Source organism: Accipiter gentilis, chromosome 30 (genome assembly GCF_929443795.1).
Source record: "Accipiter gentilis chromosome 30, bAccGen1.1, whole genome shotgun sequence".
NCBI lineage: Eukaryota > Metazoa > Chordata > Aves > Accipitriformes > Accipitridae > Astur > Astur gentilis.
Genome location: NC_064909.1, coordinates 20,065,592 through 20,079,821, shown reverse-complemented (window position 1 = coordinate 20,079,821; position 14,230 = coordinate 20,065,592). Strand labels below are relative to the sequence as shown.

General features: G+C 44.7%; 1 protein-coding gene across 1 annotated transcript; it reads left to right on the top strand.

The window, feature by feature from the left end:
* Positions 1 to 2,244: 2,244 nt before the first annotated feature.
* Positions 2,245 to 13,077, top strand: POLR3F (RNA polymerase III subunit F). The gene is made up of 9 exons (XM_049833421.1): positions 2,245 to 2,350; positions 4,172 to 4,289; positions 6,369 to 6,436; positions 7,466 to 7,533; positions 8,295 to 8,407; positions 10,399 to 10,542; positions 11,296 to 11,403; positions 12,133 to 12,324; positions 12,944 to 13,077. The coding sequence occupies exons 1-9, from the start codon at positions 2,295 to 2,297 to the stop codon at positions 13,019 to 13,021; spliced, it is 945 nt and encodes a 314-aa protein (XP_049689378.1). The 5' UTR covers positions 2,245 to 2,294; the 3' UTR covers positions 13,022 to 13,077.
* Positions 13,078 to 14,230: the final 1,153 nt, after the last annotated feature.

The window sequence follows — 14,230 nt, the reverse complement described above, 5'->3', positions numbered from 1 at the left end:
AGCTTGAGGTGAGCACTGTCGCTTTCATTTCACTTTGGCCTTCCTTGCTCAAGTCTGGTTTCCACGTATTCAAGTGAAACAGCTTTAGCATCATACATTAGTGACACATGGTAGGAGAGAGTAACAGCAAAGTATCTCCATCCTAATCATGGCAGATGTGGAACCAGCCTCTTGTTTCATTGTGGCCATCTGAATATGTACAAGATGTCCTGAAAAGGACTAAATCAAGGTAACTATTGCTTAAGCTTATCTCAGCTATCGTATGCATTAAGAATGTACATATAAAACAGGTGCCGAACATGATTTATCATAATTTACATAGTCATTATTGTGTCACACAATTAAAGAATGAAAAATTGCATTTGGATACGATAACATTTTACTATACAAAAAGATGTACTTCAGATCTTCGGAATTGATACTCAGGGCCAGGAAACATGTCTACACTAGAAGCATTTGGTTTTGTAACCAACCCTTCAATTCTCCAGAAAAGTCTCTTACGCTACTCATCAACACAGACAGTAATGATTCAGCACGGGAGGTGTTTGTAAGTCCATGCTCTCACTGGGGCTACGAGGAGGTAAGCCACAGTGCTGCCTGCAGCTGCCCATCTCCTTGGTTGGGTTGCCCAAAGTAGCTGTTCAGTTCTCAGCCAAACTTTCTTGGGCTGCATGCAGTGGCACAGGAGATGCAACGATGGGTGGATCAGATCTTTACCTGACGCGAGGGGGCAGAGAGTATTTTTCCTTAAGGACCTGCTGGCTCTTGGCACACCTGGACCAAAAAAGCACAGAGCCCCGTTTCAGCCTTCTCGAGCCCATCACTGGTGGGACACAACCAGTCCTGCCGGCAACCCCAGCGTTCACGGCCCCTGCCCCAGCGTGGGCTCCGTCCCTGCCTGCACTTGCCCTGCCAGGTCAAGCCCTGCTTCCCGTCCCCTCACAGCACAGCCCGCCACACCTTGCCCCACTCCATGCCTGCTGTACAGCCCCTGCCCCCCTGCTCGATCCCATCCCACAGCCCAGCCCACCCCACTCGATCCCCGCTACCGAGCCCCTGCCCACCCTGCTCGATCCTAGACACAGCCTTGCCCACCCCACTTCATGCCACTCCACCCCACAGCCTTGCCTCACCCCGCTGGATCCTTGCTACTAAGCCCCTTGCCCATCCCACTTGATCCCACTCCACAGCCCTGCCTGCCCCACTTGATCCCATCCCACAGCCCTGCCCACCCCACTCCATCCCTGTTCCCCCCACAAGATCCCTGCTGTAGAGCCCTGCCTGCCCTGCTCGATCCCATCCCACAGCCTTGCCCGCCCCACTCGATCCCTGTTCTCCCCACAAGATCCCTGCTATAGAGCCCTGCCCACCCAGCTTGATCCCACCCCAGTCCTGCCCGCCCCACTCGATCCCATCCCACAGCCTTACCCGCCCCACTCGACCCCATCCCACAGCCCTGCCTGCCCCACTCGATCTTTGTTCTCCCCACAAGATCCCTGCTATAGAGCCCTGCCTGCCCCACTCGATCCCACCCCACAGCCCTGCCCTCCCCACTCGATCCCTGTTCTCCCCACAAGATCCCTGCTATAGAGCCCTGCCTGCCCCACTCGATCCCACCTCACAGCCCTGCCCTCCCCACAAGATCCCTGCTATAGAGCCCTGCCTGCCCCACTCGATCCTACCCCACAGCCCTGCCCTCCCCACTCGATCCCTGCTATAGAGCCCTGCCTGCCCCACTCGATCCCACCCCACAGCCCTGCCCTCCCCACAAGATCCCTGCTATAGAGCCCTGCCTGCCCCACTCGATCCCACCCCACAGCCCTGCCCTCCCCACAAGATCCCTGCTATAGAGCCCTGCCTGTCCCACTCGATCCCACCCCACAGCCCTGCCCTCCCCACTCGATCCCTGCTATAGAGCCCTGCCTGTCCCACTCGATCCCACCCCACAGCCCTGCCCTCCCCACTCGATCCCTGCTATAGAGCCCTGCCTGTCCCACTCGATCCCACCCCACAGCCCTGCCCTCCCCACTCGATCCCTGCTATAGAGTCCTGCCCTCCCCACTCGATCCCCCCCTCTCCCTTCCGTTACCACAGACGCCGCGCGCCCGCCCTCGCGCCCCCCCGCCTTCCCGCCCTCGGCCCCGCCAGCGCTGCCCGCCCATTGGTCCGCGTCCCGCTGCTTAGCAACCGACCCCGTCCCCCTCCCACCCGCCCTCCGTCGCGCGGCTCTGACGTCATCCGACCGCGCCGGGCCCGGTTTGCCGCGGCGGCCGCCGGTGCGGACCCGCCGCGCCATGGCGGAGGTGAAGGTGAAGCCGGAGGTCCCCGACCCCATGGATATAGAGAACAGGTGCGGGGCTGGGTGGTGCCGGGGAGCCGCCCCGGTGGGAGGAGAGGCGGTATTATGTGCGTGTTGCCGGAGGGGGAGGCTGCCGGGCGGTGCGGGCCTGTGCGGCGGAGGGAAGAGGGTGGTCTGTGGGGGCTGGCAGGGAAATGAGGGGGTGTCATGGCGGCGGGGGGGAGGCGGCAGGGATGTGAGGGGAGCGGGGAGGGTACGGAACGTGCCGGTGCCTTGGGGGGCGTCGGTGGAGGCCCGGGTGGTGGTGGTGGTCCGGGAATAGGTCTTGAAGGAGAGGTTTGCTGTTGGGGGCACCGTGTGTTTTGTACTGGGGCTGGGTCGCGGAGGAGCGATTTGGATCGTTTAAAGAATCGCTGTTAGAGGTATTAACAAAAGTGGGTTTAATATGAATTTGTAAAAGTGCGACTTAACCAAGTTCGATGGCAAGGTTCGCTCTATTACTTACTGCGTGGAAGAAACATACAAAGGAAAATTGAGTTAGAATCGAGCTAGAATGATTTACATGGAGACTGGAGGCGCAAAAAGGGTAAGAGAGACTGTCCTTTTGAGGCTCAAGGTTCAGAGTGGACCCTCTTGCTTTCTAAACTCCTGATGGAGCGTAGGGGCAGCTAGGTCCAATCTTAGCCCCAGACTTGGACAATGGTTTATCTCTAATGGAATTATCTATACAAAGTTTATAATAATAAATATCGAGCATTGCTTTCATTAGTATTAATTAAATATGCAATCAGTCACTTACCAAGGGTCTGTTGCGAGTAAGGCATCTTTCCACTTTGGGTGAAGAAGCATCTTTGAGTCTCAGGTAAGGAATCTCAAATTTGAGAGGCATCCCTGCTCAAGGGGAGAGTCACCTGGTATGCAGTCCAATTGCAGTTCCCGGAGAACTGTTGTTAGTAAAATGTCTCTCTGCCTCGAGGAGCAACCTTGAGAGGTGTCCCAGCTCAAGGGGAGACCACCGTCATGCAGCCACGCTGGCTAGCAGGCAGAGCTCAAAGAAGGTTCACCTAGGATGTCGTATTTATGGAATAAAGTGCTTGGCTCATAGTCAAATTGCATACGATAGGAAAGGTATGAATCAGACTCCTTGTACCCACAGTTTTCTTTGTTCCTTGATAAACAAGTCTTGGAAAAGCCACCTGTTATTCACGTGTTAAATCACATGGTCGTGTTCCAAGCTCATATGTATCGATGCTCACTGTGTCACTCAGCTCCTTTGGGGGTTTCCTGGAGGAGTTCTTGGCCTGGCTACAGCTCAGGCCTTTACCTCCTTTGGAGCCTGTACCAAACTACTGCTAGTTCGGTTAAGGGGTTGAGTGCATCCATCACAGGCTGGGAGGTGTTTAGGTAGCAGTGAGGGATGGGGTCAGGTTACCTTCGGCTGCCCTGGTGTCGAAAATTTTACAAAGGCGAATTGCAACTTTTCTGCATTAAGTTATTGGTTTCTAAATGGTATTTCATCAGTATTTGCGTTCTCTGACTAGCTAGCAATTCCTTCCCATCAGAACCTTTTGTATAATGAAATTGTACAGGGAGCTGTAAACCCATATACTTAACAATGAGAGCAACAGAAAAGTGAAACGGAGCACCGTGTTCAGTGTTGTCACAAAGAGCAAACGTAGTTTGTCTAGCAGTTGCAGAGGTGTTATTTGTCAGCACAGGGATTAGATGCTAAATTCCCTCAATAGGTATGATTGAGAAACAGTTTCCCTGAATTCTTCTTTTCCCTCTCTTCCATTCCAACACTAATACTGTTTGGATTTGGTTTTGGATGTAACAGAACATGATATTAAACTTGCTTTCATCCTCCCCCAGGATTATTGAGCTGTGTCATCAGTTCCCTCATGGTATCACAGACCAGGTGATTCAAAATGATATGCCTCACATGGAAGCCCAGCAGCGAGCCATGGCAATCAACAGGCTGCTCTCAATGGTAGGGTCATCTCGCCTTCCTCGTGTCACTTCAGCCAACCCGGAGCACTTTCAACACAGTGTCTGCATGGTAGCAACCTGTTGGGCAGGGCTAGCAAATTAATCCCTTTTGGATTTAGTGGCATTTGCCATTATGTACAGTTACCATAACTTACTTTTGGTTGCCATAAGCACTTATGATTGCCAAAGCCTATTAAAACATACTTAACTTACTCTTTCCTGTCTGTAATACAAAGTTACCATGAATGGGTATATCTCTGAGTTTCTAGGTGAGGAAGCTACCGCTGAGAAGTACCACATGTGTTTTTTGATGTGTCTAAAGTTCTTTCGTCTTCTTTTCCCTGTGCATTACTTTGTAAAGCAGAATACGATACAATGGTCTAATGTAACAGTCAGGTGCAAGTGTAGTTGCAGTGGTTCAGCAGGTGGTAAGACAGCCACAGGTGATAACCACAAGGCCCATTAATGATGGGGAATGAATTAGCTAGACATAAAAGAATGGATGTTATCCCATGCCCTTATATGTGAAGGTCTTCTCTGAACCCCTCTCAAAATCCCAAGGTTGTGGATTACTCTGATAATAAGCAGATGAAACATCTCCAGGGATTTTTTGCATCTTCTCTAAATTTCCCACACTTCACTGGGCCTTTTCCTTTGCTGTATCAGGAGTCAGCCTAAGCCAGGAGCCAGAATCACTGTCAACTACTTCTGCCACATGTTCAGGAACAGACACTAGTTGTTTAGTGTTGTTGGCTCTAGTGTGGCATAAATTTGAGTGTCAGCTAAATGTTCAAGGTCTTTAAAGATCAAGATTCCTTTTGGTTCCTTAGCCAGCCGCTTCATGGGCATGTGAAGTCAGGCAATAAAACAGACTGAGTGGTGCAGCAGAGGGGCTGTTGAAAAAGAGGGGCTTTCTCAGAAAGGGGCGTGTTGGAAAGTATCCAAACTGAGTGAGGTGTGGTGTTTGGGGTTTTTTTTAATAACTGAAACTTATTAGCTTGGACCATACTAGGTGGCACTGGAAGTAATCTAATCTCTCTCTTCTTGGTCTTTCTGTTATAGATGTGATTTATCAATACATTGTGTGTTCAGGAACTTTTGAGTGGGTTGGCCAAATTTCACAATGAGGCTTCAAAGATAGTGAATCCTCTAGAATGTGTTTCAGGTAGATGCCTTGGGGTGTGGGGGCTGTATTTAATAAGTACCTCAAACATGGGGAAAAACTGCAGTGAGAGCTCAGCCTTATTAAGCATCAGGTACTTCACTTGAGATAGGCTGCAAGTACTTCATCTGTAGAAAAACATCGAAGGGGATCACCTTGAGGTGTGATCTTCAGTCAATGACATAATACAAATCTATAAGAAGCAAGGCTGTAACTGTGGGGAAAGGATTAGCTGGCACCGAAAGAGTGAATGTTAGTGCTGTTACACACGGTTATGCTCTTGGGCTTGTCTAAATGCTTGCCTCTTCAAAATAGGAAATAAGAATTTTCCTGGCCTAGGCACAAGTGTCAAGGGGAGAACAGATGTTTTGTGTGTGAGAGATGCTGGTAATTTGTCTCTGAGAGGCACTATCAATCCTGGCTGGTGGTTTTCCAGTGGTCTTTACTTAGTATAAAATAGAACTTTGCTACTGGAACTCAGAATTGTTCAAAACTTGTGCAGTAGAGCTCCAGCGTGACTTCTGGGTAGCCATGCAAATGAGTGTTTTGGTGGAAAGGGAGAGCAAAGTATACAAGAACTTGATGTCCCTCGTGCAATAGTGAAAGTTAGGAGAAATAATAGGAAGTGCATAGATGTTGTGGGAAGGGACGGGAACTGTATTTGTTATTTCTGATAGCTGATGATAAATGGATACTTGTAAGGGAAAACAAATATCCTCAAGAGTATTACTGTACTTGTAGGGAAAAAATATCCTCAGGGGTATTATTGTTTCCAGTGGTTAGAAATGTTAGTTTTCCCTTTTCTTTATTCAGTTGACATGAAATAATGTTTTTAATTTAGAATATTACAAGATTCTTGCCATGTTCTGAAACAAGCTATTTGAAGGAAAGTAAATGCATTGTGCCTGTCTCTCCTAGGGGCAGCTGGACCTTCTCAGGAGCAATGCAGGTCTCCTATATAGAATCAAAGAGTCTCAAAATGCAAGGTAAGCCTTGTGTTTGTTGGATAAATATATTTGGAACACAACTCTGCAATTCACGTGCAGCATTGTTGAGAATAAACTCAGCAATGTAATATGGATTCTGTAATGTGGATGTTACAGAACATAACTGCTTGTTTCTGGAGGGTACACGTGACTCTCCTGAGCTGATCCTGAAAACTGTTTTAGGTATACTGGTTTCTACTGAACAGAGGGTGCCATGGAACTACAGTTCTAACATGCTAGCAGACTTCCTGGTCCAGATGACAGCAAAGTGATCTGTGCAAACATATATATATGCTCAGGTGAAATCCAGCTGAAGCCCGACCATACCCTCTGCAAACTGTGGTTCTGTGGTCTTCCTCACTGCTCATGTTACAGGATCAGGGCTCATAGTTACAGCTGTCCAGGAGGCCACTTGAACTGCTACTCATACTCTTTGATTTATTAAAATGTACCTTCAAACCATGTCTTGTGATGCCTATGTAAATCTTGAGTAAAAGATGCCTTAGACATACTTCTGGAAAGAAATATACTTCAAAATTATCCTCAGGGCAGGCATGTCATCTTCTCTTTCAAATGCTTTAGAAAAAGATTGCTGAGTTCAGGCTTTCTCAGACCAGTGAAAAGGCATGTTTTAGAGTTGGGAGCATGCTACTATCCCTTTGTAGACAGTCTGTCTAGAGACAGATTATCCTAAATTATGCTCCGTGCTGTGTTTGACCTTCCACAGTTGTGTTAATACGTGACTCCAAATTCCCCATTGTTATGACAAGTTGAGTGACTCCCACTTAGTCACTTTTCTTTCATACTGTGCTCTTTTCTCTTTACTGTGGCTTCTCACTGGCAAGCTTGGCTTGATCCAGAGAGGTTTAGTGTCATGTATTATATTTGCCAATGGCTGGCTTATTGTGTAGGGTTTTTTTTCCTTTGTGCATTGTTTTTTTCATAGTGCTTGTTTTCAGTTTAAGACAAATCCAACTTCTTTCAAATTTTGGACCTTTCAAAAATCTTGACGGCTCTCTTATTTTACAGTAAAATGAAAGGCTCCGACAATCAAGAGAAGCTGGTTTACCAAATTATAGAAGATGCAGGCAACAAAGGTAGTTTAAATAAATTATAATTGTGAATGGTACTAACTCTGTTTACTTATGGAACTGTTCCTGTCCAAACTTTTAAATGCTTGTCCAGACAATACAAATATAAAATCTAGAGTCCCCATACCAGGTCTGTAGCTAATGTTCCATGTGTCCACTTTTTAAAAACTAAAGAGAAGTGTGGTTGACTTTTGGGTCGGGGCTCTTTCAGAATATTTGGAATGTGAATTACGGTTATCTGTGGGACTGTCAAGCTGAGGAATCCACAAAACACTCACTACTTAAAAGAAAATGAGATACCTATGTCAGATTTAATAGGTGTACTGCCAGCAGAAATCACTAGTAACTAGGCTTTCTCAGAAGTCGTTGCACACTATGGTTGAGAGATGGCAGGTAGAACTGGCTGTCATATTTTTGTTGAAGCAAACACTAGTTACCTAAAAATACAAGAACATTTCTGTGATGTATTCATGTTGGCAGTGAAATAGGTCCACTTGTAAGAGCTCTTGGAGGAGAGATAAAGGGCAGAAGGACAGTGTGGTGGTGATTGTATGCATTTCTTGGTTTTTTTTTTGTCAGTTGTTTTCTTTGTTCCATCCCCTTCTGTCCCTTCCCTCCCTTCTGCCAGGATTGGTAGGATCAAGGATACATCCTATGGTTGGCAAGTGAGTCAAGCAATGTTGTGATGTGACTTTTGGTTTGTGAGTATGTACAGAAACAAATGGTTTCTTCTGTTCATTTCTGTTCACTTCTGTGATTTTAAACAGGTATTTGGAGCAGGGATATTAGATACAAAAGTAATTTGCCTTTAACGGAGATCAATAAGATACTGAAAAACTTGGAAAGCAAGAAACTAATTAAAGCAGTTAAATCTGTGGCAGTGAGTATTTTGTAACTTTTTTTAACAATTTCAAACGTTTGCTGTATGCTGTGTATGCTTGAACAGGGGACTGGGAGCAGAGAAACCTCGTTCTGCCTCTAGCTATCTCGCTGACTACGCACCAGTGTTTGTCTCTCTGCCTTTAGTGTGCAGGTTTGAGGTGCTACAGATACGAGAGGCTATAAAATGTTTATTAAATAATCAACATACTACTAACAAACTGATTAATAATCCAATTAATAAACACATCACCATTAATATACAGTTTTATTTCTTTTCCAACTGCTACTAATTACACACCATTACTATCAAATTGCAGTTCTAGTTCTTGTCATTCTTTATTGCACACAGCTCTTACAGTTCTGTTACCCTGCACAAACCTCTTGCACTGCTTACTACTAATCTGTAGTTCTGTCACCATTTTCTCTGCACTTCCATACCTAGTGTTTAGGACATAAACCTAGGGAAGAGTCTGGTGCATTTCCCTCCAGCATCCCAGTGGGCTCGGGTCCACAGGCCAGCTTCTCTGCTGTCTATGCATCCTCACTCTTGCTGTCTGCAGATCCTGTTCTCTGATTTTTATACCTTATTCTCCTTTTTTGTTTCTTACCACTCTTCTGCTACCCTTTTCTCCTGTCTCCACTCAAATAAGCAACGTGCTCGTAATTACTTTTTCTCCATTGGTCCCAATGTTGCTGTACCACAATTTGGTATTTCTGGTACTGAAGCAATCTCAGCCTTTTATATGGGACTAGTGGTATGGTTACCTAGCTGCAAGTGACCTTGCAAGGTTCCTCTCCCCGAGAGATCCTGAAACTCCCTTCAGTTACCTGGTTCATACTGGATTTGTACTGTTTACTTTAAACAATTTCGAAGACGTTTGATTCTGTCTTAGACTTCGTTCCTCTACTTTGTTCCAGTTACTCAAGTACTTATTTATCTTCTGTGCAAATAGTCCACATACCAGCGTAGGGCTTACACTTTTCCATGCTTTTTCTCACACTGTTATAATGCTCATGCAGGATCCTGCTCTCCCTCACCTGCTTAATTACAAATCATTGGCATTAGCATGTTCTTTGGACACTCTCCTGGTTTTCAGCAGAGATTTTGTCTTGTGGCAGGGCCTGTAACACCAGGAAGACCACTTGTTTGTGAACTCTTGGAAGTTTTATGTTGTGTGCCTTTTTTATGTGCCAGTCTCATCTGCACCATGGAGGCAATACCTTGGCTTGCGTGTGTGCGTTTTTTTGGGGGGCAGGGTGGAGTGAGAGGTGAGGGTAACTTCCTAAATAAAAATAAAATGGAGATAAAGAAGTTGGACATAGAGAAGCAGTAGCTTTTTCATGTTCTTGTGAGAGGTGCTGGCTTCATCTAGTCATACAGGGGATGTAATGTTGCTAAAATTGCTTCAGTGGTTGCTGAGTAGTCCTTTGGACGACCATTGTCCTTTGACTGACTACTAATATCAGGACTGAAGCAGCATTCACATTCACCCCATCTAGGTGTGGCAGTAAGCAGTGGGCTCGCAAGGGTTAACTTTAGCTGCAGGGTTTAATCATGTGAGGATCCTCCTATCATCAGTGTGCTGGATGAATGCTGCAGAAACAGCTGAAAGCTTCTCTGTTAAGTTTGTCTTTGCTGTCTTCTAAAGATACTTTCCTGCCCTCCTTCGACGGTGGAGGGGGATTAAAGTCACTAGGCTAAAATTAAACTCAGCTCTTCAGTGAGGTTTGTATTGTGTGCACGTTGTTAGTAGGATTCTCTCTTCTAACACTATGTTATAAAATGATTAGGAATCCAAATGTATTGATCTTCTCTTTATCTCCATGTTACCTGAGGGTCAAACATGTTAAGGATACCTCAAGTCAGATGGATTACTGTGCCCTAGCTTTTAGGAGTAATAAACTATCTCTTTTGCAGATATCTTCTTAAATCTTCCTTTCTTAAGGAAGACTTTCATCTGTTAAGAGCTGTGCACTTTTCTCTAACAGGCATCCAAGAAGAAGGTGTATATGCTATATAACCTGCAGCCTGACCGGTCAGTGACTGGTGGGGCTTGGTACAGTGACCAAGACTTTGAGTCTGAATTTGTGGAGGTGTTAAATCAACAGTGTTTTAAATTTCTGCAGAGTAAGGTGAGTGCGACTACTAAAGTCACCTTCTATTTGTTTTGTGCAAGTAATTATTTTCTTTATAAAACCAGTGACAGGCAAGGCTTAAGTTTTCCATAGTGTTTTCTGTAAGTGTTCGCAATTGTTATAATTGGATTGGCAAATTTGTACTGGATGGTATTTGTCACGGCAAGTGTGATGGTGTTGCATTTTAATAATGCATATTTTCACACCTTGTACAGGGAGTGAAGCCTCCCATCTCCAAGGTCCAATGACAAGCTAGGCAGCAAAGAACACAGGACCAAAAAACCTAGCAAAAGTCACTGTTTTCCCTGCAGATCTCCTAATTTCTGTGAGGGTGGAAGGCAATAGTCAGTCAGCTCTGCCTAAAAGACAATTTTCTGTGGTATAACTGCAGGAGAAGCCTGCTCTCCATTAAATAAGCCCTATGCAGATTGCAGCATTTCTCTATTCCATTAAAATGTATTTTAACTGGCTCTAGATACAGCAGAAACTTCTTCTGTGTCAAAAAACACCAGATGCTAATATTCCTTCATATTAATCTATGTCATATTTAGTGTAAAACTATGTTTGGTTGTGCACTGCATTGTCTCACATGCATCAGTCTTAAGGACATAGCTTTAAATGCTAAATAAAAAACATGTTCCAGAAATGGTTTGGAAATCAGCTTTTATACTTCAGTCTGCCTGAAACTGAACCATGAAGGAGACTCATGGCAGTGAGTACTGACTATAACTCATCTTTGCTTTTTCTTAGGCAGAAGCAGCTCGAGAGAGCAAACAGAACCCCATGATACAGAGGAACAGCTCATTTGCCTCATCCCATGAAGTGTGGAAATATATCTGTGAACTGGGCATCAGTAAGGTCAGAATAGATTCATCTTACTACTCTCAAAATTCTCAGTGCATGACTAGCTGCAGGAGTTGGGTCCTGCAAATTTGGCGAGGGTCCATTTAGTACTTTAGTACCCTACAGTTACTGTACTGGAAGTGGGCTTTGCTGCTTTATTGCTTTTTGAAGTGTGTCCTCAGTGCTGCATGGGATTTCAGGATAGTTTGTACATGTGGGTTTTCAAAGATGTATAAAAGAATTAGCATTCACATCCTCGTTGATGGAAACTGGAGTGAGTTTTCCTTTAACAATCTCAACCGGTTTATATTTCATAATTTCTCTCAAGTTAGCCTATGTACTTCAACCAGGTTTAGAGGAGGAAAAAACCCCTGCAATTATTGGTCACCATCAACAGGCATAGCTTCAGCAGTCTTGTCTTTTTCTTCTTTCATGATTATTTTCCTGTAAAACTGGAAATGTATAGTGCTAGGATGGTGTAGACACTTGAGGTGCACAGAGAAGTTCTTTTGGGGAAGCCAAGGCTAGTGTAATCCAAAAGTGCTTGGGAGGTAGGAGGTGTTGGTATTTGCTTTGCTTTTTTTATCTGTACAACCCCATGAAGTGCCTAGCGAGAGCAATGCCTTTATCTGGGCTACGTTAGAACTCTAAGGATTTGTTTCCCATGGTGTTTGCTCATTTCCTCCTTGCAGGACTTACTAGTGTGTGTCTTTCCGAACGTTTATTTAAAAAATTGTTTCTTAGGTCGAGTTGTCAATGGAAGACATTGAAACCATTTTAAATACACTAATATATGATGGAAAAGTGGAGATGACTATTATTGCTGCAAAGGAAGGGACGGTAGGCAGTGTGGATGGACAGATGAAATTGTACAGAGCTGTTAGTCCTCTCATACAACCCACTGGATTAGTCAGGACGCCCTGTGGACTCTGCCCTGTAAGTAACTAATTCTGAATATGAATAGGCGTGTGCATGCAAGTTTTGAATACAGTTCTGCAAATGGCCAGCCAGTACATTGCAAGGTTATGCCTGTGAGTGATCCTCGTGGCTTTCTAAACCAACTATGCTTATGAGTGGTGTTATCTGTGATGCCTTAGTTATGGTGTAAGAGGCAGGTTTTTTAGTTTTGACCAGGATGTTTCCCACTTATATCCTGCTTCTTTACTGGACTGTATATGAAAGGGTGTGGTCAAGTTTAGCCTGTTCCAAATTATTCTATTTTCTGATCTCAAGTTTGCCTATTTATGTTTTTTAACAAGCTAACTTTATTTCTGCCTAGCTTTGGTCTCTCCTGCTTAGATTGTAAACTGATATGTAGGTAAAACTTGCCAATGTGTCCATTTGCATCATTTACTATAGTGGGGTCTGTTTTGCTTTGTTGTGCTCACGTTACTGTTCCTCAGAGCTGGCACTGGACTTACTAGATTTTGGCCTCTGTTAGACTACTGCTTTTCTACTGGGGAAGGAGCAGAGAGCAGAAGACATGTGAGCATGTTACTTCCAGTGAGATCGTGCTTGCTGTATATAATTACTGACATAGGGCTTTCTTTTGCAGGTTTTTGATGATTGCCATGAAGGTGGTGAGATTTCTCCATCAAACTGTATTTATATGACAGAGTGGCTGGAATTTTAAAGTGAAAGAAAACTGTAAACTGGGTTTGTGCTTCACGGCCAAGGTGACAAAGCAGCTTGCTTTTTTAAAAGTGAACTTCTAAATTTGTGAGCAACTTCAGGACATGGAGTGACTTTGGTTTTAATGAAACATAAAGCAGCAACATATCAGTTGCGTTAGCAGTCCTGTGAGTGGACTGGAAGTGGAGTCAGCACTGAAGATTAAGGCTGAAGTAGAAACATAAATCCATTCTTGTACCAAAAATTGGTTGTGTGACTTGAAAAGTGCCATAGAACAGCTGGGTGGTGATGCATCACTTCCAAGGATTGTGTCGAGTACTCCACGGATGCTTATTCTGAATGAAAGTAAGTCATTAGCTGATCAGAAAAACTTGCTAATGAGTGCTGCCAAGAATGAGATCCCAAACTTTGCTTTCAGACTAATGCTACTGGCAGGTGCTTAAACTGTAAAGCTGACACTTTTCTCCCATGATAGTTACCATCTAATTGAAGACTAAGAATCTGATGTGGGAAAGATCCTAAATATGTCAAACAGAACTCATTTATTCTTTATTATCTTTCTTACTTACTAATTTATCATTAAAACCCTGATTTTTCTCATGTACATCTGTGCTTCATTTCCTCCATTGCTGCCATTCCCTGGTGGTGCATCCATTGTATTTATTCCTTCCTCTGACAGCTACAAGATCATAATCAAATCTGTGTTGGTGTGTTCTGGCAGCTACATCACATACATGGATATGTCAGCTGAAATTTTGAGTAGAAGTATTCTGGGAAGATATGTTTTCCAGAAGAGAAAGAGTTCCTCTGGTCTGGTGGTACAAGGAAAATTTTTATAGATTATCTGAATACCCTCAGGGTTGAGAAAGATGCCAGTGACAGTTGTTTGTACATAAATATGGCCTCTGGCCTTGATTTGTGATCTGAGAAAGGCACGGTACTGGCACATCATCAGAAAGCTTAATCTTCTTTTCCTGTGATGTGGAGCCAATTTGTGTTTCTCATAAGTGTGACCTCTCTGGCTCCTTCTCAGTGTGACTCTGGACTGATGAATTTGCAATAATGTATAGACTGTGGTGTTGTCATCAGCCTCATGCCCAGGGTATGCCAGGCCATGGACCTCTTGAGAGCTGTGTCTAGTTTCCTCTGGCTATTGCTGTCCATCTGGCAGTATTAGAGGGGCGATACTGCCTTTGGAAAATGTGGGTTC

Excerpts from the sequence above, each read along its gene's own strand:
- POLR3F (XM_049833421.1), top strand. The coding sequence starts at position 2,295 with ATGGCGGAGGTGAAGGTGAAGCCGGAGGTCCCCGACCCCATGGATATA. Across the intron at positions 2,351-4,171 it reads CCCATGGATATAGAGAACAG|GATTATTGAGCTGTGTCATC; the intron begins GTGCGGGGCTGG and ends ATCCTCCCCCAG. Across the intron at positions 12,325-12,943 it reads CGCCCTGTGGACTCTGCCCT|GTTTTTGATGATTGCCATGA; the intron begins GTAAGTAACTAA and ends TTTCTTTTGCAG.